Here is a 24,500-nt window from a genome sequence, read left to right on the forward strand (position 1 = left end):
AGTACAAAGAGTTCCAGAACAAAGCATGCCAATCATGCATCATGGAACACACACATGCACACTTACATACACAGAGCCTAATTATAGTGATAGGGTTCAAACAGAACACATTCCAGTGGCATGTGCTTTGTTGACAAAGTGCAGTCAGCAGCGCAGAAAAAAGGAGCCCTGGCTCACTCCATATGCCTTTCAGGTGGCGATGACGTCCAGGACTAATGTATACTGCTCTACTCACACTCTCGCTCTCAGTGTCTCACACACACGCACGCACACACGTTATGTATATCTATATTTGCACACATACACACATTTCCTTTCACTTGTCCAGGGGCAGCACCTGTGTTTGTGCAGGAATGGTGGATACTGCAGACCTGCCGAGGCCTGAAAGACGGCATTCATCCTTTTGCAGCGTGCTGGCTGACACACTGGCTACCAGTTGGATGAGGGAAACTGTGTGTGTGTGTGTGTGTGTGAAAGAGAAAGAGAGAGACAGGGCCATGTGTGTATACAGTATGAGGAGGGGGTCATTTCATGGGTTTAGGCAACGTGATGTCTGTGCATGAGCATGTGGCAGCTTGTGTGCTAATTTCTAGCTGTGTGTGTGTGTTTGTGATGTGTGTGATTTTATGTACCTAAGGCACTGTACTGAAAAGTTCTGTTTACCTGTGGCACAGGTGTGTGAGTGCCTGTGTGTATGTGTGTGTGTGCGCAGCAGAGGTTTATATAACAAGCAGCATGATGGATCTCTTGTGGGGAGCTTTTGAAGTGTATAGCGCTGTTGAATAATGTTGGTTATATTTGTTTAGCAGTGCATTTTTGTAATCCTAATAAAAATATAACTCCATCCATCCACCCATCTTCCCCAAATCCTGACCCAAATTGCCAGATGATAAAAAATGATCTACTTCTTGAGGAAACATAGGAGCTTTGTTGCCAATAAATCCACACTCACACAACTATTTTACACTTCCTAGAGAGCAGGGAGCCCGCCATACAATATATATCACAATACCTGGGCCACAATATGGTTTTCATTGCAATACATTTAATAATTAAAGGTTAAAACACAACCTACTGCATAACAATGTGTATACGTATACGTATACATATTTGTGTATGTATTTATGTGTGTGTGTATATGATTCTCATGTCATTTTATTGTTCAGCTCTACATTCATACATACATTTCAGATGGAGAACTGTTTTAAGCCAAAGCAAATAAGTTATTCTGCATAGGTGGTAAAATATGTCTTGCACCCTTTTCTGATATTACCCATCACATTACACCGTGACTGGAAGAGAAAATCGAAAATGAAACATCACTCTCCCTTCATACAGAATACACCACACTGAGGCTGAACTCAAGATGCTTCCTGCTCCCACAAGTAGAAGCAAAAAAAAAAAAAAAAAAAAAAAAAAAGATTTTTCCATCCATCTGTCAATCCCTCCAGCCTGTCTTCTTAGCAAGCTGGTGTAAGGACATGAGATAAAGAGAGACCTGTTTTCTTTCCTCCCCTCCCCTGCCGTCGCTCTTGACAGCCCCTCTCAGTATTCCTCCTTCCCGGCTTTTCATCAGGAATGTCAGTCTGTTCAACACTGACAGCAGCTGAATAGACCAGAGCAGAACAGATCGGCTTCTCCTTGTTCGGGTCCGGGCCACATGCTGGCAAGCCGGACCCCTTACTGCCGAATCAAGGAAGCAAGAAACCTGTCGGGCTCATAAGCACAGACAGACACACATGCCTTTATATGTTCACACGCTCACATTCCTACCCACAGAGCAGAGTATTGCATATCAAGCCAAGGAGATGAGAGCCTTTGAACAAGGACCAATAGGGGACCTCTTCCTGCAATATCAAGGCCCCATGCTCCGCTTTCTCTAATGTGCACTGTGGCCCCTTGGAGGATACCTGCCAAGCAAGCTGCATAACTATTAATTTCCTGCCCTTGCACAGAAGAAAGGCTACGGTCTCATACAAAGTGCACCTGTGGGCTAAAAGTTAAGCTAAGTGAGTATTAATGTGATGCAGGTAAAGGACAGAGAGGTGCAATTGGTTGTTTCGGGGGCCAAGACGAAAAATGAGAATGCTGCACCCATGGAGCACCTGGGGACTGAAGTATCTCAAAATGGATATCTAGTTTGTTTCATATCATCATATTAAGAGTGAGTGAATGGAGGACGGTCACCAAGACCTTTCGTGAAATAAGCTTGTGTCAAAATGCTAATGTTCTCCCCGGGATAAGTGGGTACAGTTTGGTTCTGGCAGGACTGCAGGCACAGTCATTGCGCCCGTGATTGGATGGGACATGAGAGAGGAAGGCAGGAATGGAAAGAGAGAGTTAATGCGCCTCTTTAGCCCAGCTAAAGGTTGCCATGAGAGCCAGGGGTGGCTTTTAATTAAAGGCTGAAACTGATGATGCCGATGAAAATTTCCAGCTTCTGTGCATGTGTATGTGTTTGTGTTTGTGTCAGCTGTAATTGCATTTACCTGAGGCTTTCGAATGTCCTCTCTTATGCTTTGTCTGTTGCATTGCTTTCCATATCTCGCTCGTCTTCAGCCCCGAGTCTTCTTAGCGCGAAGCTTTGAATTAGGGCAGTTATACACAAAGTAAGACCCGTGTTTTTTTTTTTCAGGGGGCCCAAAAGTACAAAAAAGTTTTTAAAAAATTGCTTAAATGTAAGACCGAAAAAGATTTTTAAATGACTGAATGGTCATGGAAAAAATGTAAATTAAAATTTCAATTAAAATATAGCTCATAGCCTTTATGAGACAATAGCATGCCAAATTTGAGTCATTTAGTTTATCAAAACAAGACTTTGAACAAAAATTGCGGTAACCCTGCTTCGAAGAGAACTTTTACTCATTTTGTGAAGTTAATTTTTGTTGAGAGGCTGGTAGTGTTGCGGAGCGGTTTGACAAGAATAGCTTTGTATTCATTTTCAAAGCTGCCAACGAGGATCTGGCCTTGGTAAAGACGCTGAAAGATCAGCTGTCCTCTGCACATCACCTGAAATGTGGAGGAAAGAGTCTCAAAAGCAAAAAATGTAAGACGTTCCTTTCTTTAAAACATTACAATGATGAATAATTGCAGGATAAGATGGCAAGGGGCCAATACTCGGTGCAGAAATAAAGGAAGTGACATTGAAGTTTGAACGAGTGAAGGGTCTCTTTGGGGACATGGAGAGATCTTTTTCACTTCTAGCAGAGGGTTTGAAATGTTTGTAAAGCCCTCTTCTTTTGTCTGCCCGTGTTAAACAAGCAATGCCTCTCGTTCACACAGCTGCCTGTGTTTCTGTGTACATGCCTTGACTCCATTTTGACTCACTGCTAGTGGTCAATGACTCTGATGTGTTGTATTCATGATAGAGGCCGTGCTATCACTTCTAGCTAAACGGAGGAGCTCCAGATTGTTCCCATGCTGGATTATTGGAGAATATGAAACCTGTTTTATATAAAGCACTTAAACCTTTCTCTCACTTTGTCTGTCTGTCCCTTTGTCTCTCTCTCTCTCTCTCTCTCTCTCTCTCTTTTCCTCTCTGTGTCTCTCTGTGCTCGCTCTGCTCTGCTCAGGCTTTTCTGTTCAGCCTCATATTTCTTCCCTGACTGGAGGGAAGAAAGCTGCTGTGCTGCAGCAAATCTTTCAGTTTCCCCCCTCCTCAGTACTAGAGATGACTGGAAGGTGAAGCCCATTTCCCAGCATCTAGAGTTTCACAGCTGACAAAGAATCTAGGCTTTCCCGTGCGTATCAGAAGCTGTTTAACGGGGCTGAGGAATTTCCCCAATTCCCAACCGGTGGACGGGCAAGCGGGCAGGTGGACGGGAGGTGAGAGGAGGGAGGGTGGGATCGGCAAAGGCAGCGGTAACGCTCGCTTGGCCTGGGAATTTGCAGAAGTGCCTTCTTGTGCAGAACGCCGAGAGAAAGCCAGTCACGGTCCATGAGGCTGGATACCACAGCACTGAGGTATTCTCTAAATAGGGCCATGTTGAAGCCACATGAGCTCCACATTGTTTCTCTGCTTCTCTTTATGAGTTCTGGCGGAGCCTGGGGGAAAATTTTCACAGGCGGGAGAAGAAGGTTTACATTAAGTTTACATTAAACTCATCAGGGCCTCTGGAGGGCCACTTGAGTGAACGAGACAGCCTTTAATTAGTGTGGTGAAATATTTAGTGGTCTGAGACGAAGTAAATCAGCCGTAATGTGTTGCAGCATGTGAGAGAATCCATAGTCTTTCACTCATTCACAAACAAAGTGGCGACGGCACTGAAGTCACAACGCTGCATTTTGCTTTGTGACTTCATTTATCAAATTTGCAATGTGAAGCAACATGCATAGCGGCAGTTGCATTTTCCATTGTCATCCATATTTGCTTCTGTAAACACAACCGGGGTGAGAGCGAGTGACGCTCCATTGTTTCCCCCGGCGGGTCGATGGTCTGTCAGCATGTGTCTGTTTTTCTTGGAAACCATGGAATTGACTTTCTTCCTGTTGGGAAGTAATACAGCAAGGGAGGAAATCATAGCTATTCTGTGCTGTGCCTTATTGGATGGTAGGAAGGAAAAGCAGCGGCGTTTGGCCCTGGTTCAAAAGGGCCGTGTTTTGTTAGGCAGGGTTACTATCAGGGCTCTCTAGCCTCATGTGTTGTTTATAGAGCATGAGGTGGATTCATCTGCAGTTAGGGGTGAATCAGTCAGCGCCTCTGCTTTTTGTTGAAATCTCCGTGCTGGTTTTAGTTCAGCAGACCTGTAACAATAACCCCCCCCCCCCTCAAAGCCAGCAAGCATTCGCCTCACATATGGATGTGGTTCGAGGTGTCCAACTAGATGCTGACTCTGTTTGTTTGGAAGATTGAAAGAGAAGATTACCCTTGGGTTTCGTTTCGGCTCCCACTTTTGGTACTTCCTCCTGCTCCTAGTCTTTCAATCAACGAAAATCCCTCCAACCTGCCAGTGTCGGTTCTTGATATTCTCTTTGTGGGCAGAAAATATTCTCATTGTGCTATGGCTGGTCTTTCAAATATTCCAAAAACTCAGGGTGTATTTGCTCAGCAGTATCAGGCGGAAGCAATCAGCCGCCAGGTCCATAGGGCAGTAACACTCGCAAGAAGGGTCTGCTGCGTTTGATTGTCCTGCAGTCCTAGACCATTTACTTAATCTTTATGGGGGCATAAAGTTGGGCTAATGCGCCTGTGAAAGTCTGGGCTCACCCTTTTCATAATGGTGTCCAGGGAATAAAATGGTAACTCATCTCTTCACCTGCATCCTCACACCTGCATCACTTTTCAAGTATAAATCTGTTTGGTTGGCCTTGTATCTTGGGAAAAAAAAGTCAAATTTCAATCTTCGCCTTCTTTGAGTTTGATACAGATGAACAAAACGTGCACTTAGAAATGTTTTTTTTTTTTTTTTTTTTTTTTTTTTTTAAAGGGCGATGAATGATACTTGGCGAAATGAAAGAAACGCTCAAACCGCACAGCACAATACAGTAAAGGCACGTCTGGACGCCTTGCTTCACCCTCCAGCAACCCCCTCGCCTGCACAGAGGGGGCTCGAGCGCTGTGGAATGCGGCGTCTGCCTTCGTATGTCAGACGGCCGTTTGTTTTGGAACGGGAGACGATATGAATCTGAGCCGGACGCACCCACACGCACGGAGGCCTGCTTGTGCTCAGGTTGTCCAGCGGGCCTGCTGAGGCAATGTGATCCACTCCTCCAGGATCAGGGAAAAACGGAAAGGAGAGCACTGGAAGGAGGCACAGCCATGAATAGACGCTCTTATATATCACAGGGTATCTGACAGAAATCTCTGGAGCCCTTTCAGAATTTGATGTCGCCGTCACATGTTTGCGTCGTTATGTAATGCTTTATCAACAATCTTTTTTTTTTTTTTTTTAAATCTAAGAGTTCAGAGCACATCGTACACATGGGACACAATGTCAGCTGGTCCAATAAAGTAAAATAATGCCCGAATTACAGATTAAATGTCACTGTATCACACTGACAAAAAAAAGTTCTTATGTTGCCATGCAGGGCTTTCTGTCAGAGGATTTAAATTGTATTTGCCCACATAAATAAGTTAGGAAATTGTATCGTAAATGTTTCATATCTCATGTCTCATATGGCTGAAATGCATTATTTCAGCGCTTGACAGTATTAGGTCAAAACAGGAAGCTGGTGTGGTTAAGTGAGCAGGAGACGTCCACAGAAGAAGCCGGGCAAACTCGATGTTTCCTGAATCAGGATCCTCTGCTGTCTGTACTGAACGTCAACTCCAAACTCTGACTTTGTCTCTTTCACTTAAACTATCTCCTCTTTTTCTCTCTCTCTCTCACTTTTTTCTCTCTCTCACACACACATGCACACACACAGACACACAAACACACACGGTGCTGTCCCACTCCACCACTCAGCTGGAGGAGCTCCAGACCTTTAGGGCTTACAGAGAGTTTGATTTGTGTCGACTTCCTGCAGGAACTCCCCCTCTCTCCCCCCTGCCCATGGCTCAAAGACTATCAATTAGTTCCTTATTATGATCCCTGGGAGGGCAATAAAAGTTGGAGGGGGTTCAAAGACCACTGAGACAGACAGACAAACACACGCACACACACACACACACACACACACACATTGACAAACCTCCCCCGATCCCTCCAGCCTGCAGGTTAGACGTCCTCCCTGCCAATCCTGTAGGCGGCCTCATCTCCTCTTCCCATTTACATTTTCTAAACAATGCTCACCACCCACCTACATGACTCACAGAGACCTTCTCTCTGTGTGTCTTGGCAGTTGCTCGCTCAGCCATCAGCAGGTGTTAGCGGGACACAAGTGAAAGCATTGGTCATCCTAATCTTTATCATTCTCTCCTTATACACTGCAAAAAATGACCAACTTAATTATTATTTTATACTCATATTCATATTCATCTTGTTTTTTTCTTAAATCAAGTGAAAAAAAAAACTCCACAGGTGGGATGAGTTAATCCCACTTGTATCTGATGTTAATCAACTTGTTTCAGGAATTTTCTTGAATCAGCGGGGGCTGACACTGGGCTTAACACATTTACACTTGTTACCGGAAAAAATCCTGAAACAAGTGAAGCATTGGAGCCAGGTGGGATTATCTTATCCCACTGGCAATTTTTTTTAAACCTATTTGGGGAAAAAAGACTGAATGAGTCCAAATGACTTTTATTTACTTATTTTTAAGGAGATTTTTTTGCAGTGACTTAACACTGCATTCATTATTCATTATTATATTCAACATGTTTCCTCCCCAGTAGCGTGTGAAATGAAGACAGGAATTCAATGAAAGCTGTTTGCCCCCCTCATGCCCCCTCCGTGTCCACTCCTCCTCTCCCCCCACTCACCATCTCACCCACCTCCCCTCCAGTCCTGTTCCCCTCCAGGTGGAATGCAGGAGGAAGCCCCTCACCCCCCTTCCTCACCCCCTCCTCACCCTTGTCTCCTCTCCTGTTTTTATCGGCGTATCTGCTGCCATGTGATAACGTCTGGGTCAGCAGGAGGGAGATGGGAGCGAGCTCGGCGGGGAGGGGTGGGGGAGGGGGTGGGGGTTGTGAACAGCGCAGAGCCGGGCCGCATTGCTGTATTGACCTTCCGTATGGATCCGTGGCAGGCCAAGTAGAACAGATAAAGTGAAAGCCGGCAGGCCAATCTGCCACCTTTGCTTTGTTAATTAGGGGATTAACGCGCTCTCTCTCTCTTTCAGTCCCTCTCTGTCTCTGTGTCCCTCTCCCTCCTCCCCCCCTCCCTTTACAAATTATTGAATTCTTTCACAGGCGCAGACATTTGTTTGCTCGGCTGTGATAACAAGAACTGATTTCTTTCACGGGACAGGACAATGCCGACAATGTGCTCTATAGAGTAAGGTTACAGCAGCATGCATATGAAGAACCCAGATACTGTGAAAGTGAATACACCTGAACAAATACAGAGCCAAAGTGGGCCTCTGGAGTATCTCTCGTGTGTCACCAAATCTGACTGCAAGTGAATCAAAGTACTGTCCGGCGGCTGTATGCATACGAGCTAAAACGAAATAAGTAGAAGCCAATTTATTAAAAATATAGAAGGGCGTAGAAAAGTTTTCAAGTGCACATATGAGTGCACACGGGCTAAACATGCCTATTAAATATGGAGAAGGGACGGGGTATTGCAAGGCATAATGTCTTATACAAGCAATTATGCCTTTTTCAAGCTGAGAGGGAAGTTGTTTCTCTCTGCTGTTGTGGCTTCCTCTGAGCTGCTAGCAGTTCATCTGTAGTAGACTTAAAGGAAATAGTTTAGAAACAGAGAAAGCAGCAGACCGATGAAGAATGTCTGAGGCACTGTCTGCCCTGTGCACTTGTTTTCCACACAGCCTCCTCTCTGAAGTCAATGCTATGCTGTGTATGTGTGTGTGTGTGTCTTTGTGTGTAGGAGAGCACATGCATCCATGCCCATACACCCCCCCAAAATGACTAGAGCTTCTAAGGCACTTGGAGTTAATACATTTTTCTGTGTTTGGCCAAAATGAACAGGGTTTCTGGTACCCATTTACCAATCATTCTGTCTGTCCTTGAAATATGTTTAACTGTGACATGAGAGAGACCACAGGCTGGATTTGGTATCTGCGTTACCGACTTAATCTTTTTTTTTTTAAAAATAGCTCTATACATTTGCTAACAATCAAGATCCGGATATACATCACAGCGTTGTGGGAGCGTGCACTGAGCGCCGTGTCCCAAGATTGGCATTCAGCCCGTCTCAGGATGGAGACTTGTTTTCCCAAGCAAGAATTTTACGTTACACTTTTTATAACACTTGTAAATAATTATGATGGAACTTGCATATTCACAGACTGCTCCATCAGTCTCCATCACAAGTTACGTTGTCTCATTCAGTATTAAAGTCTTATCTTTTAGTATATTACACAACACCCAGCATCTATTTCGGACCTGTATGAAGCAGTAATTTTGTCGCCTACCACAATGTGTTTTCTTCTGGCAAGGTGATGGAGCTGAACAACATGAAACACTGTGGTGGTCTAAATTGCTATTAGATTTAGATATAAGCTATTAAATTTGAGACAGGGGTCTGTGTGTGACTGTATGGGTTCATACTGTTGTGTATTTATGTGTGTGTGTGTGTGTGTGTGTGTGTGTATGAGTGTGTGTCTACATATCTTTGAGGAACGCTATTTCCCCAGCCAGACTTGGAGTTGAGCTAATATTTATTGTGCTAGAAGTGAGTGTGGTGTGTCAACAGCACGAAGCCAGGAGCCCAGGCCTGTTGAGATAACTCCATTTCTGCCATATTCATCCCTCCAGCCCCTCCAAGCCCTCACACACACGCACACACAGAAAGATGGGAGGGAAAAGGAAGAGATGCAAATTCACACACACTCACACACAGAGACACACAGCCCGTGCCTTTCAAGCACCGCTAGGCATGGACATGGTGGGTTTGACAGGCTTTTAGCAGAGCAACCTGCAGGCTACAGGATTGTCTGCAGTAGTGGGTTTTTCCCTCCACCCTCCCCCTCTCCTCCTCCTCCTCCTCCACCTCCTCCCCTCTTGCTCTGCTCTATATCTCCCACTCTCCTCTCTCAATCCCGCCTCTCCTCCTCCTCCTCTGTCGTCCATGTCTGGAGTGTTCTTGGCCTGCAGCTCTCCGCTCTTCCTGTGTTGTCCTGCTCTGCAGGTCACACAGGCAGATGGACAGCCAGGCAGAGAAACAGACTAAGAGATTGGACGGCAGACAGAAAGACAGGCGGACAGACAGACAGGCAGAGCTACCCGGAAGCTGCCCTCCCGCTGGCTTGTTAGCTCATTAGCGAGGAGAGATGCCAGTTAATGGCAGCTCTTTTCTTCAACTAATAGAGGGCATATATCGCCAGCCACCACCTCATTATGGCAGCCAAACCCCCTGCACCCCCACCTCACTATTGCCTTCACTCTCTGCCTCGGTGTCTTTTTCCCTCTCTTTCTGCCTACCACTGTCCATTATCTCATTCAGATTCTGTAAGATAAACGCTGCTTGTTAACGTGTCGGAAAGACCGTTTAAGTATTTGTTTGTGTGCATACCCCCCGCGTCTCCATGTGTGCTGCCGTGCATGGATTCTTTCAGTTATTCACCTTGATAACGAATAGAGATGGGTAGTTCTGAAAAGGAAAAAAAAAAAAAAAAAAAAACTTTGCAATTGCAGTTTCAATTCAGGTTTTTGTTGTTTGTTGTTTGATGGTGCAGGGGAATGCATTCAGTGCATTCCACTAAAGCAGTTACATCTAATCAATTACATCTAATCAATTGAGCAATTAACAGCAAATTTCACTTCGAGGACGTAAACTCACCAGAGGTTGTGAGGGGTTCAAAACCTGACAGCGCTGTCAGAAATGACACCTCAGGATATGTTAGTTCAGGTACCTGGTGAACACTGGCCTCTAGATACTGCCCGTAATACAAAAAAATAAGTATTTATGAGCATTGTGTGTGTCTCTGTATGTGTGTATTGTAGAAAAGAGAGAGAGAAAGAGCCTTTGTGTTGGTGGTAGGCTTGAGCAATATCCAAAATTATACTGTCTCATCAAAATATCATAATATTCAGTAGTATCACTATATTTCCAGGGGGTAATTTACCCACCAAACATTTTTTAAAAATACATACATATTAGTTAGATATTATTTTATTCTCTGATAATCTATTTAATATTGTAGAAAATATCACATAATATTTTATATTATCGACAATGGCTCAATCCTAGTCAGCACGTGTATGCATATGTATGAGGGTGTTATTACATGGTTTCTGTGTGTTGAGGCAGGTGTAAGTGTGTGTCCCTTTTTGTGCTTTTCTGATTCGGTGTGTGTGCACGTGTAATGTGTTACGTGTGCCTTTGCTCTCACTACAGTATGGCATACATATGTGTATACCACTGAGTGTCTCAAAGCAGCATTACTGTTTGTCTCCTCCTCCGTTTTTGTGCAGCACTCAAGGCCTCTTCTCTGTGAAGCATGGTCTTTATTTAGTCCACTGGAAAGCGTTTGTCTCCAGTTCAAAGAATGACACCCTGTTATAGAAAACCTTGTAGAGAGTGATGCCTCATTTATGAAGAATGTGACTGACTGTGTCTTTCATGCATTTGATTCCTAACAAATTTAATCATACTGGCTAATGTTGGTTGCTATAGTGAGGCATATTGTTCCTCTAATGCTCTGCAGTGCCTTTTTCAGTTGATTCAATGCAAAGGCAAAGCAGTAAAAATCAATACTTTCAGTGCAGTGCTAACAAAACTAGATTTAGTGACAAATTATACATGCTTGTCTAATGCACCAGTGTTGAGGTTTTTGTTTCTACCCAGGTGCATGAAGTGGACGTATCTCTCTCTGCCAAACCTAGAGCATACTAATCTCAGATATGAAAACATAAGGCATAGTGTGATTCTCGTCAACAGTATGCGCACCTCACTGTTTGCTGCTATCCTAGAAAGTTCAGTTATTCTTACAGGTCACAAAACCCACTGAGTATTTTTATGGAGCTGTCACTACAGCAGCTAGATTACATATTGGATGGAGGCTGCTGCAAAAAACAGCTTCGTAGTGAAGCTTCAATAATACAGTAAATGAGGTCTTGAAGCTCTCATTTTCATTGTTTACAAAACTTCAATCCAAAATCAACTCTCGGGTTTAGGGAATGAGGGGAGATGAGATACAATAGACTCTTGGCAGAGGAGCGTTTTTGTTTTTGTTGATTAGGAGGGATGAGGTCGGTGGTTTACGCCGTGCAATAGATGTGATTCAGACTTGGCTCTCCGCTGCAGGAAACCTAACATTGGTATGCTACCCAAGGAGGAATGCTCTGTTGCTAAGTTAGATATTTACAATGGGATCATTCTTGTAGCCCTTTCCATCTTGCCTCTATTCTACAGCTTACACTGCCGCATTTTCCAGCTTATTACGCTTTAGGCTGGAGTGAAGAAACCTTGTACAAAGTGGGACTTGTGCAAGGCTACAATCACGGGCTAGCTGGCTGTAGGTATCTATACTTGTTGGTAGATTGATGTGTCTGGTTCAATTCAGGCTGTGATAAGGGCTGGAGGGAAACCTTACCTGTAAATGTCACAGGAATGATAAAAGAGAACAAAGTTTATCAAGGCGTGTGTGTCTGTGCACATGCATGGGTGTGCTGGAGATAAGGAAAGTCAAGTTTATCAAGTTTATTATTGGGTGCACTTGCAAGCGTGTGTTGTGTGTCTGTGTAGCCCCATGCATCAGATGAAGTCACTAAGGTTTATCAGGGTCAGACAGGCCATTTCCTCTGCACAGATCTGTGCTGATTTGGTGTTACAGAGCAGCGTTTCCCTTGCCAATTCCGGTGTTCAAACTATTAAAACGTCTGATGATCAAGATATAATATAAAAGACAAAACTCTACACATCGTATCGTATTGTAAAAAATACAAGTCAATGCTTTGAATTAAAAAAGGCATTCAACAATGATTTTTCAGTAAATTGCGGGTTATCTTTTAAATACTTGTGCATTTTGTTCACCGTGCCTGTTTGTCTAAAACGCCAGTTGAGATTTCTGTGCTCCAGGTGAAAGCATCTCGCATGTTCCTGTCTTTGAAATGCGTGTTAAACAAGGAATAAAGGCTTTGATGTTGATATTTAAAGTTGGGTGTGCCTTTGTGCTTGTCTGAGTTCACATGTCTGTGCGGTGCCACATTATGTGCTCAATTGCTCTCTCGCATGTGTGTGTGTGTGTGTGTGTGTGCATAATCAATGAAATCAATGAATGCTTGCATACATTTGTAAACATGTCTAGTCATGCATGTGCGTGTGTGGCCTCTATCTCATTAGCGGCTTTTGTCATCATTTGATTCTCGTGGTCGTCTGCCTCCCTTTGGTCTATTGTGCCCGTATCGCCAATGCATAGAGATGTGTGGACTGAACCGGTGAATCGGTTTGCTGGCTGGTGGAGGGGCTCGGTGGGGGGGTTGTATGTGGAGGAGAAGAAGGCAAGAAAGGTTAAGATAAAGTTGCTTTGAACAAATTCCCCCTTTGATCAACCAGCTCAGCGGTGAAAGGCCTTTCTTCCAGAAGTCAGGCCCAGTTGAGAGAGAAGGAGGGAGGGGAGAGGGAGATATTGTTCTGTTTTATCTTGCCTTTCGGTCTCTCTCTCTTTTTTTTTTTTTTCTGTGTTCTCTATACTGCCTGCTTCATTGTGATGGAGAGTGCCAGGCCTCTCTTTGATGACTCTACACTGACAGACACATACACACAGACAAAAGCACACACAATGAGTGCGAAAAGTGCTGCTGAACACACTCATGGGAATGATGTATATTATTAGAAACGCTAACCTTCATTGAGTTCTAAACCCAAACTGGGGAAAAAAAAGATACTTTTCAATCATCTCTCTGCAGCAGGGGGGTTATGAGGTCACTCATTGCCCATTTCCTTATAGCTTTCTCCCAGCATGCCGTTCCTATTCTTTGAATTCGACAATGAGCGCTTCTTCTGAGTCTTTTCCTTTCAAGCCACTGGACTATTTCCTCTAATCCAACTTCATTCACCTCCAGGTTTATCAGCACAACATCCACAGAGCAGGCCTGAAACTGTAGCAACCAGCTAAATGGCCGCACAAACACACACATACACACACACGCGCGCGCGTGCACACACACACAAGCTGGGATAATATATTGTGGGGTCTTTCCTTTGTGTTCTTTTTTCTAAAGCAGAGCCATCAGTATAGCGGGGGCAATACAGCCGCCTGCATTGGTGAATAGAGGCTGAATAGACGTTGCCATGGATGCCTTCCTAGCTATTCCACTCACACACACACACACAGACCCACACACAGAACACAACAAATAAACATGGACTCACACCACATACACCACATACTTTACTATATTGGTATAATGGCAGCAATGTTCAGGTATCCAACATTTCACCAGCTCTGTGAGAAGCCATTGTGAGACTACCGTGAAAACTGCATTAGCTTATCTTATTTCTGATTTAAAATCCCAGCTAACATACCGCACGAGCAGGCGCTTTTTAAACAAACAGGCACTGTTAAAGCAACCTTTTCAACCAGTCGCTCCATTAAGCCGTAACACAACATTCCCACTATGCTGATCTGTTGTCCGGACAACGATGCCGTCGGAGGGACTAGATGGTCACCTGTGTTGTTACACTCCATTAAGGCCATGAAACACTTTGATTGGTTAAGGCACGCCGTCTCTTAGGTATACAGACTCAGCTGAACGTCATTAAGATTTCTTGTGTGCGCCGGCTCATGCTTTATAGATGATACAAGAGACAGATTGTAAGGCAGACTAGTTGGACTGTACATGTTGTGTTAATGGTCTCTGAGGTTTCAGATTAGAAAATTTACTAACGATGTTTGCTATTTAATAGAGCTTTGAATCGCCGCCCTTGAGGATATTATGTTTGCCAATAAAAGAAATAATCACACACTGAAGAGCTGGTCTCAACACGAAGCCTTTGAGACTAATGATTTAAAAGGCAGTATAAAAACTTGGCTGGCTCCAAACTCCACTATCTTATTCACATCTAGTTGTCCCCTGCAGAATACTAAAACAGCGAGTGTGTGTTCTGAAGATCAGGGTTTTCTCTTTGTTGTTGTTATGTGGTGCAGAATGAAAACGTTCATGCCTCGGTCTCCCCTCGAAAGCAATACAGAGTTGTAATAAAAATGAAATGTGCTCTGAAAACCATATTGTCTTGTTTTGCAGATAGCAGAAGCAGCCAAGCCTTCCTCTCAGGCGGATGACCTGTACTTGGACGACACAGGCTCAGGAGGTTACTACCCTGAAGATGATGATGACTTCAACTCAGGGTCTGGCTCAGGTAAGACACAAACACACACACACACACACACAGATACAGATACAGATACACACACACGGACACGCATACACACACGCAGGTTCATCAGGCCATTACCCTGAGGTGTGATGACAACTTCATATTCAAGTCCACCCCAGGTAAGTATTATAAAGGCAACTTAGTTTTTCTTCATGTTTTTAATGCATGTGCTGTTTCTCTCTCTCTCTCTCTCTCTCTCTCTCTCTCTCTCTCCCTTTCTCTCTCTCGCTCTCTCTCTCTCCCTCTCTCTCGATTTGAATTTAGATTGCCTTGTCAGCCAGACTGCCATGGGCGTGTGTGCAGGTTTTACATGTCTTTTTTATTAGCTCCTCTGCTCCACTTGCTTTAAGCACCTCCACAAAGAGAGCATTCCTAGGTCAAAATAAGTAACTCTTCTTTCTGAAAGACTTGCACAAGTGCAGTGAGAGAAGGTCAGCTGAGGTGAAAAGAGACAGGGCTGTGAGCAATAGACGCTCCAATACTGTGTGTATACCCTGTGTATTACTCCATGCTGCCACTCTATTTTCTATAAAAGATTCAAACTGTAAACAGTGCGTTAAAATTAAATCCATCCATTGCAAAGTTAAGTAAGATAAACCTCCTGATATCTCTGGCTGCAGAATACATATGGGTCCTACATGCATATCCATATCTATACACACACACACACACACACACACACACACACACAGACACACACACAATATGATTAATGCTGTCGTATATTTGCAGATGCAATGGTATTAGTTTGGTTGATATTGGTTATATATGCAGTAAAGTATTTACCTAATGGCTCTCTCTGTATTTTACGTAAGTGTAATACTACATTTACAGAGGAAACAACGTTTAAAACATTTTGCATACTGGCACGTCGGTTAATGACATTGGCTTGATGAAATTTTTTATGCACAGTAAAGTACTTATGTAATTGCTTTTGCTATATTATACTACATTTTCTAATTCTAGCAGCGACCCGGTTTGAAACACTTTCCTCACTTTAAATGATGCTTTACTTTCATTAAGTGATTTTAGTCGGGGTTATATTATTTTCATGTGCAGTAATGTATTTACCCCGTGGCTGTCATATTCTCTCTGCCAGGTCGAGGTGAGGAAGTGGTGGAGGAGACCGTGACTGTCAGTATGGTCTACATCGAGCCCAAAGCAGCAGAACCCACCCAGGACTCCACCAAAGACTTCACCCCCAGGGTGGAGACAGCCACAGCCAGAGACACTGCCAGGGACAACACGCCCAGGAAACCACTCAGAACAGAGGTGAGAACAAATACCATTACCAGGACGTAAATGCATTAGACACAGGACACCAGACCAGGGTCTCTTCCTCGTTTGAGTCTGCTGGGAGGGGTTTGCCTCATGGGACAACACTGAGTAAGATGATAGCAAGAGCCAGTAAGTTTAGATTTTTTTCAAAGATTATATAGTAGACGTTTTGTTTTTACAACTTATCTGTTGCTACCGAATAACCATGATACATTCGATTTCACCCATTTGGTGCTGGGAACAGATTAGAACAAATGCTGACAATTATAAGCACATTACAGTTGTCATTTTCATCAATTCAGTTGAAGGATTTGGCTACACACTGAATTAAAAAAAAAAAAAAAAAACATTCATAGGCTATAAAACACTCTTAAACACATTTCAGAAATAGATGGTGGTTAAAATAGCTAAAGTTAAGGCTAAAATAAGGCTGTTATTTTTAGTTTCTTAAAAGTCAACAGCTTGGAGTCACAAGGTTTTCACCCAACAGTGACAGCATACAATGTGAGCCAGCCCTGATACATCAAATTAACCACTAAACACTTGGATATATGATTAGTCTGCACTGTTTCCCACATGCTATACTTGGGCAGCCCGCCCAGGTATATTAACGACACCCAAGTATAATTCGACCCATTCAGGGTTTCTCATTAATGTAAACCAAGGCACTTCTCAGCAGTTTCACATCACCCCCACCCCCCCCTTTCATGGTTACCCTCACCACTTACAAAGACACAGACACACACAGTATTAATGTTATTAATAGCTCTGGGTATCAAAATTCGGTAGCTTTATGGTATCTTAAATGATTCACTACTACAGAGCACAAGAAGGATCACATTCATTTTGATCATTTTGACAAGTTTTATTTTACTTTATTTAAACTTTAGTTAACCAGGCAAGTCATTAAGAATGATTTCTTATTTACAATGGTGGGTAGGGGCATTAAACAATATTTAATGTTTAATATCTTTTAAACAACATTTAAAAAGGAAGGAGTACACATCCAGGCGTTTCCAACACACCTGTAACTTACATACAGTAACAGCAAGCATACATTTGACAATAAGCATAACATAAAAGGCATGCAGCCTAGCACACAGACAATAGCAGGTACAATACATGGGAAAACAAGCGTTACATTAAAAAAACATGCATTCCATAAAAGGCATTCAGTCTAGCACACAAGCATCATACGTCATTACCGACAGGCCGCCTACACACACGGCTCACCTGCTGTTCTGAAAACACAATCACAGGGGAAAAAATCCAAGATGCAAGTTGAGTTTTTTGGGTGACTGCTGACAAAGAAAGTCAGCAGAGCAGACACACACAGGAAGAGAGAAGGACAGAAACAGGCGGTGTGTGTGCAGTAAGAGACCAAGAAGTGAGTAAAAGGTGGAGAATTAAGTAGAATTAAAATGGTGAAATAAGAAATAGACATAGGCTAATGTATTCTTCCATATAATTTCAATAGACGGTTTTCTTGCACCCCCGGTCCCCACCACAGTGACAGTGTCATTTTGGGGGAAACACTGGTCCGTCACCATTTGTACAACACATTAAATACACCAGCAAACTTTTAAATTCAAAAATTTTAATACGTTTTTTTTTTTTACATTGCAATGTACCCAGGACTGAGATAGAACATTGTGATATTATGACATTATGCAATTTAAAGTCATCTGTAACCATCCTGCCTCGAGGACAGAGAGTGACATCGTACATCAGTGTGTGTTTAGCTGACCCAGCGTGTTATGAAATCCCCTGTAATACCAGGAGCCCTGAGGTTGCTTTCAGGATAAAGATCAAGTGCTCATGTCAGTCCTCTATGTTTCTGCTTTGTTGCAAATTATGGAGGATTACATCTCTCTTGATCATAATCACATATCCTGGAACCATCTCAGATCTCACTTCTGTATTGCGCTCTTACTGTGCTGCACTGGGCACTGCATCTGGTTGGGATTAGTAGTCAAGGTCTCAACCCCCTAAGCCAAGCCATAAGACTCTTCTGGGCCCGTTCCATTTTTTTCCCCCCTTGCCTCTGTCACTCCTCCCATGGCCAAACGCACTGGCTCAGTTCCATTTTGGTCCTTTGCATCCTTCCCTACTCCATTGGAAAAAGCGTGAGATACATGGGCATGGGCTCAGATCCATTCTAGATACTTTGCTTCCTTTCCTAGACTCCCAGCCAAACCTTGAGGTCACTGGCTCGGCTCCATCGCCTGCTTTACCAGCTCCTTGCACTAATCATCGGGGCAATCTGGGCCAGATCCATTTTGTTCTCCGGCCAGCCCCTTGGACAACCCATAGGTTTCTCTGGCGAGGGTCCACATTGGTCCCCTTCTTTTCCTTGAGTAGACCCTGTAACTGAGCCACTCTCAACTTTCCCTTTCTCCTTCAGTATTTACAGTCGTGATCACGCCGGGGATCGATTAGGGACCATGCCATAATGCCCTAGTACGTGCTGTTCCTCTGAGCAAACAGAAAAGAAATATTAGGAGCTAATGCAGCTGTATGTCTGCCAATTAACAGTGTCCAACCTCCTTGATCTCTCTCTCTCTCTTCTGCCTCACTTCCTTTCCCTCCCCATTCCTTCCATTCCATATCTGTCCCACTTATTCTCCCTCCGCAAACTCCCATGTTTCTTCTATCTCAACCCAGGCCCCGGTGCCAGCTACAGAGGACATGCGGAGGAACCAGATGACCAGTACCACCAGTGCCCCAGGCTCACCCCAAGAACCCATTGAGGTTCGCTCTGAAAACCTCTTCCAGAGGACAGAGGTTTTGGCAGGTATGTACCACAATAAAACCACAACAACAGACGACAAACCGCCCCTCCCTAGGAAAGATAATTGGGTACACAGGGCAAACGGGACTGAATGCACACGTAGGCCGTGCAAATTTGTCGGCTATTCTTCAACTTGTGTTGCAGTCATTACCAGAGGCAGATTGGAGACCTATTAGTTCATAAGCTTTCTTGATAAGGGTGGATTTCTATTAGGGTTTTTTTTTTTTTTTTACGTTAATGAAACCCAATCGATTGCAAATTAATTGGACTTCAGTTTGCATGCTGACAGAGGGTGTTTTATTATTTAGACACTGGTTGAACATGCCAGAAGAAATGTCTACATCTTTTTTTTTTTTTTTTTCTGTGAGGCTGAGTACAGATATTGCCTGTGTTAGCTCAACATTTTGTTGCATTCTTTGCGGCACTCTGAATATTGGCGCACGCATGGCTCATGATGAAAGTAGCCTCTCCATTTTGATGTTCCACCAATAAATTCTTTGATGCTATTTGTGAATGATGTAGTTGGTTTGTTTATCCTCTCATGTGTCTCGCATTCCTATACTTTACAACGTGTCAGCATATTTCCGGTAAACAGCTCGTTGTTGGAAAGCCAGGTAATATTCTCCCCAGTGCCTTAGACCCGATCCACTTCTCAAAATAATTAGTTTTAATAAACTCCGCCTGCATCCCTCTGTGGGACCTTGCTGAGTTCACAGCAAAGTGGGTGTTCCAAGTGTGTGTTGTTCACTTCTATTACATGAAAGAGGTGGAAGGGAAATTATCTGACTCAGAATCGCTCTGTTCTCTCATGCTCTCTCCCCACACGTCTGAGACAAACATTGATTGGCACCTCACTTTTACTTTGTTGTGATATCCATCTGGTGTTGGCAGCCTGCAAAAACAACATAAACCGGGACAAATCAGGACACCCTCCCTTGGATGAGAGCTTGCCTCACATTTCTCCTCTTGATAGACTTTTACTTAACCTCTCTCTTATTGTTTTTGGATAGTGATGAATTGTTCTTCCTTCCATTGTAGGCAATGCATATGGTACATAAAATAGTCAATACAAAATTTGTCTCTTGCAAAACTCTTGCAAAACTTCCTCCAACTCCCTGCGAATCCCGCTTAGTTTTTCTCAGTTGTTTTGAAGTCGATTTTAGCCTCCATCCTTCCGAGTCCATATCCTTTACAGTACACAGGATGTTGAGAATTAGTGTAAGTCCTTTAGATGAGGCCCAGAAAGTTTAAAACACACCTTCGTCACCTCTGCTCCTTTTTCCCCCTCTCTTCCTCCTCGTTCTTTTTTCGCCATCCTCTTCCACATACCCAATCCTTTTTTTCCTCTCCCTTATGACTTACATAACAATAATTGCCCGTAATCTAATTTGCATTTATTCACTCTGCACTGCGGTGCTGGTTCCTGGAGCTCATTGGCTGGATCTGTGCCACTTTTGTTCCCTGTGGGGCCATGGGGCCAGTCAACATTTGGAAACCTAAAGTAGAGCAGGGGGCAGGTTGTTGCGCCATGAGAGACCCTAAACAGATTAGGAAGCTATAAAGAACCTCATACAGGCATAATTGGGAGGGAGAGGTGAAGTAAGCCTATGTAGTGAGTTAGAAATATTAGTAGGGAGAAGCAGGGCTGTTGGGGGGCCTTGGGGCTGTCATGAGGGAGGTATTTCTTAACACAGTTTGGGTGGATTTCATTCAGATTTCCCTTGGTGTTAGCCCACTGTTGGATGATTGGTTTACACTGTGCCCTCTGCAGAAAGTTTAACCTCCAGCTGTTCCACCTCTCTCTCTCTCTCCCTCTACCTGGGTCTTTCTCAGTATTCCTTCTTGTGATTTCTTGTGTCCTCTTTGCCACATTTGATATGATATTGATAAAGGCCAAAGTATGCAAAAAAAAAAAAGAAAAAGAAAAAGAAAAGACGTGCCGATTGAACATGCATCAGATGAATGAATGCCCTAAGATTCAGTGTGAGAGTGACATGTCAAGGTCTGGAGTACAGAGTTAGTTGATGCTCACTGGAAAGATGTCACATTGAGCACACAGCCCGTCTCAAACTGTAAGGATGCTTCTGTACGCTCACGCTCTTGAGGCGTTCTTCCACTTCAAGACAGCTTAGGAGGATCATTCTCCACAAGGTCGCAGATATCGACTTGTCTTCCTTGGATTTGATAATTACCTTGCTTCCTCTTGCTCTCTCTCTCTCTCTCTTTCTCTCTCTCTCTCAATCTCTCTCTTATCTGTCTGTCTCTCTGCCTCAGCTGTTATTGCAGGTGGAGTGATTGGCTTCCTGTTTGCCATCTTCCTCATCCTCCTCCTGGTCTACCGCATGAGGAAGAAGGATGAAGGCAGCTATGACCTGGGAGAGAGGAAACCCTCCGGCGCAGCCTATCAGAAGGCCCCAACCAAGGAGTTTTATGCATAAAACCCTGCCCTCCCATCGCCAGATTGACAAATCGCCAGTGACTGTCAAAATGCAGTCCACAACAACAACAACAACAACAACAACAACAACAACAAACCTGTTCAGATACAACACGAAACAACAAGAAAAAGTTACAACGTTGATTGAGGAAAAATAGCATAAAGGAAAGCTTTTGCATAGAGTATTGTAATTAAGACCTTTTCTTTCTTCTTTTTTTAAATGAAAGCCAAGCATTGCTCATTTTATGGCAAATCTCAGTGTATTTAAACATTTTGTGTATTATTTGAAAAGGCTGAAAAAAATAAACAGCAAAAACAGGATCTGTAAAGGCGAGGAAACCGATCGCATCTGTCTTCTGTCAAAGGAGCTGTTTTTAGTCGCTGACTACTTTTAACTGTAGCAGTATGTTATTTGTAAAGAAAAAATTTAAAAGTGGAAATAATTGAATATAATTATTCTATATCAATCCTACTTTCATTTTTTTTCTTTTTATTTTGTCCTAGCATGTCTGATGTTGATCTCTAAAGGTGTATTTCATTAATTTATCTTTTCTCTGATGTTTAAAAAAAAAAATGCCTTTGTAGTTTTGATGAAGTTCTTTGGTCTTCATATTAACGCTGTTAACAGTCAATGTAAATGTTCTCCCTTCAGGTTACAATGTTTATTTTTTGCTCTTACATCAGTTTTTAATCAAACGTGAGCATTTCATTATGTCTTGTTTATTTGTTTGTTTTCTTTTCAGTGTAGCCCTTGGTGATATATATATATATATAAAAAAAAAACAGGTTTTCTTTTTGACAGCATATAATTTTCATACCTAGGAATTGGTCTTAAAAGGCAAAAATGTGTCAGGGCACGAGAAAAATAGCAAGACTCACTTCCACGTTATGTCTTGTGGAATTATTTTCTTTTTTTTTTTTTGTATTTAATTGCATTCGATTTCATATTGCACATCCACTGCATTGTTTCCCCTCTGGTGTCGTGCAGCTATGGGTGTATGTCGTTTTTTGGGGTGAAGTTGCTTCCTTTTGGCCTATGGCTCTGGCGCATATCCACCCCCCTGATGTGTCCCCCTAGTTTGCTCTGACCGCCCCCACACTTTTCTAACACCCCCTCTCACACTTTTCCCCCCATCTCTGTCTTTCTTTCTCTCTCTGTTTACCCCAGCCTCCCTCGCTTTCACCCTCTTTTTAATCAGATTGGAGTGTGGCCAGTTGAGCTGTCGATCCCCTCCTTTTTTTCTCACTCAGCTGTGTGGAGCCACCCGGGCAGCTTGTGAGCAAGCCATCCAGCCCAGTGCCTGGTGTTATTGTCCGTGTCCCAGTGTTGACGCTGCAGGCCCAAAGATCTGCTCAATGAAGGCCTGACAGTGCTAGGCATGACTGCCTGGACACAAACACACCAGCCCGGGACAGAATCCACACATGCAGAACACACAGCTCTGCAGCAAACTACACCAGGAGGCCCTTTACAAACCTAGTTTCTTTCCGAAGGATTGCCTATTGATAAATAAAGTGACATATTATATGGAAGACCACAGTGTTAAGTGAAAGTAGTCGTTGGCAAGGTGCTAACTTTGAAGTCTACTCAAGTGTTTTAGTGGTCAATTCATGCATTTCAAGCCAGCTTCAGGTCAGTTTTACTGGCCTGTTGTTTTGTAGATGGGATGCTGCTTTGTCCTCCCTGAGAAGCTGATGGGCGATGAGGTTGTTCAGTCCTCTTTGTCGGTCTAAAATCTACACAAGGGACTGTTTCGTCTCACTCTCCTCTCTGCATCACCAATTGAACCGAGCTAAATGAAAGGCCACGCAATGACTGCTGCAGAATGTCCACGCAGGCTTTTTGAGTTTTGACGTCCAGTGTGAATGCAAACGGTACGATTGCATTAAGACTCGCTGTTGTCCGTCACCTTCTCATTTAAATGTTCGTCAACTCTACATAAATTTGCTCTCAAGAGAGACAGGCATCGCGTCATGTCCGGCAGGTTGTCAAGTTGCCTTTTTCAGCTGTACAGTAATGTGAAGTAGATTAGATGCTGTCACATTGTCTAAACTCCTAGCACCCTCCCTCATGAGGCCGTTCATTCTTCAACTCTCCTCTACCTCTCCATCCGCTCATCTCCTGCTCTCCCCTCCGTCTCTCCACGGTCCTTTGGGTCCCTCAGTCTTCACCCTCTGCTCCCAGCCTCATTTTACTTATCCTTTCATGCTCTTGTCGTTCGATCTAAGGTACTGAACTGCATACGCAAAAAAACCCAAAGACTCACAGTATTTTTACTCCACTCTCTTCTCATACCCACCCCCCACCATGGCCACATCATGTTGTTATTTTTTGTTATCTTTTTCTGTTTTTAGCTTTTTCTCTCTATTAGAGACCCGACCATTGAGTCCGATTGCTTATTAGTATATAAGAAGATATATATATAAATATATATATATTAATGTATATTCACAAATGTTTTAAACCTTCAAAGTGCCTACCATTTGGAAATGTACTTGCTCTAGGTGAGCATGAGGCGGGTGCGTACACAAACGGAGGGGTGGAAACGACTTGACTGGCATTCTGTGAGCACAGATGACTGTAATGGTATCGTTTTTTTTTTAGTCTTACAAAAGCTGACAGTATTGTACCTATAAGTTGAAACAACACTACTGAATAAACATTGTGGCCTAATATCCATCTGCCTGTGTCGTTTTATTTTTAGAATTCCCACTTTTCTGTAGATCTCACATTATTTAAATTAAACGCAATATAGCTACTAATATTACTGTGCTTACACATGATTAGGGAGAGTTCTTTGCTGTTAGTTCATTTGTTGAGCAAATTTCTCCAGGGAGACCGTTTCAAAGTGTTTTTGTGTAGGGAGTCGAGAGCAGATGCCACAGCGCTGCCTTGCTTTATGGTCCATTTACTGTTTTTAAAAATGCCTTCAAAAAGGTGCTGATTGGGGTCAACGCCCAAGGGTAAGCCCTTATTATTATGGCTAGTCTATATGTTTCAGCAAAGCTGCCCTCAGAAGGGGTGCCTCTATGTTTCTATATAGGCCATGGAGTTATAAAATGTAAGAACTGCTTTTAATACTGTACAGTTTATTTGCTCTCTTACCAT

At 43.3% G+C, this 24,500-nt stretch overlaps 1 protein-coding gene across 2 annotated transcripts in view; it reads left to right on the forward strand.

Moving 5' to 3' along the window:
- The window catches only part of sdc2 (syndecan 2), a 41,485-nt gene extending 17,418 nt beyond the window's left edge, over positions 1-24,067 (forward strand). Inside the window, exons 2-6 of one of the 2 annotated variants that reach the window (XM_030063664.1) lie at positions 14,753-14,867; positions 15,985-16,157; positions 18,828-18,957; positions 21,229-21,433; positions 21,470-24,067. In XM_030063664.1, coding sequence (XP_029919524.1) covers positions 14,753-14,867; positions 15,985-16,157; positions 18,828-18,957; positions 21,229-21,392 — 582 coding nt within the window. In that variant the 3' untranslated portion in view covers positions 21,393-21,433; positions 21,470-24,067. Of the gene's footprint in view, positions 1-14,752; positions 14,868-15,984; positions 16,158-18,827; positions 18,958-21,228 lie in introns of both variants that reach the window. The other variant, XM_030063663.1, reaches the window with a different exon arrangement.
- Positions 24,068-24,500: the final 433 nt, after the last annotated feature.

This window comes from Myripristis murdjan, chromosome 11, assembly GCF_902150065.1.
Source record: "Myripristis murdjan chromosome 11, fMyrMur1.1, whole genome shotgun sequence".
Lineage (NCBI taxonomy): Eukaryota > Metazoa > Chordata > Actinopteri > Holocentriformes > Holocentridae > Myripristis > Myripristis murdjan.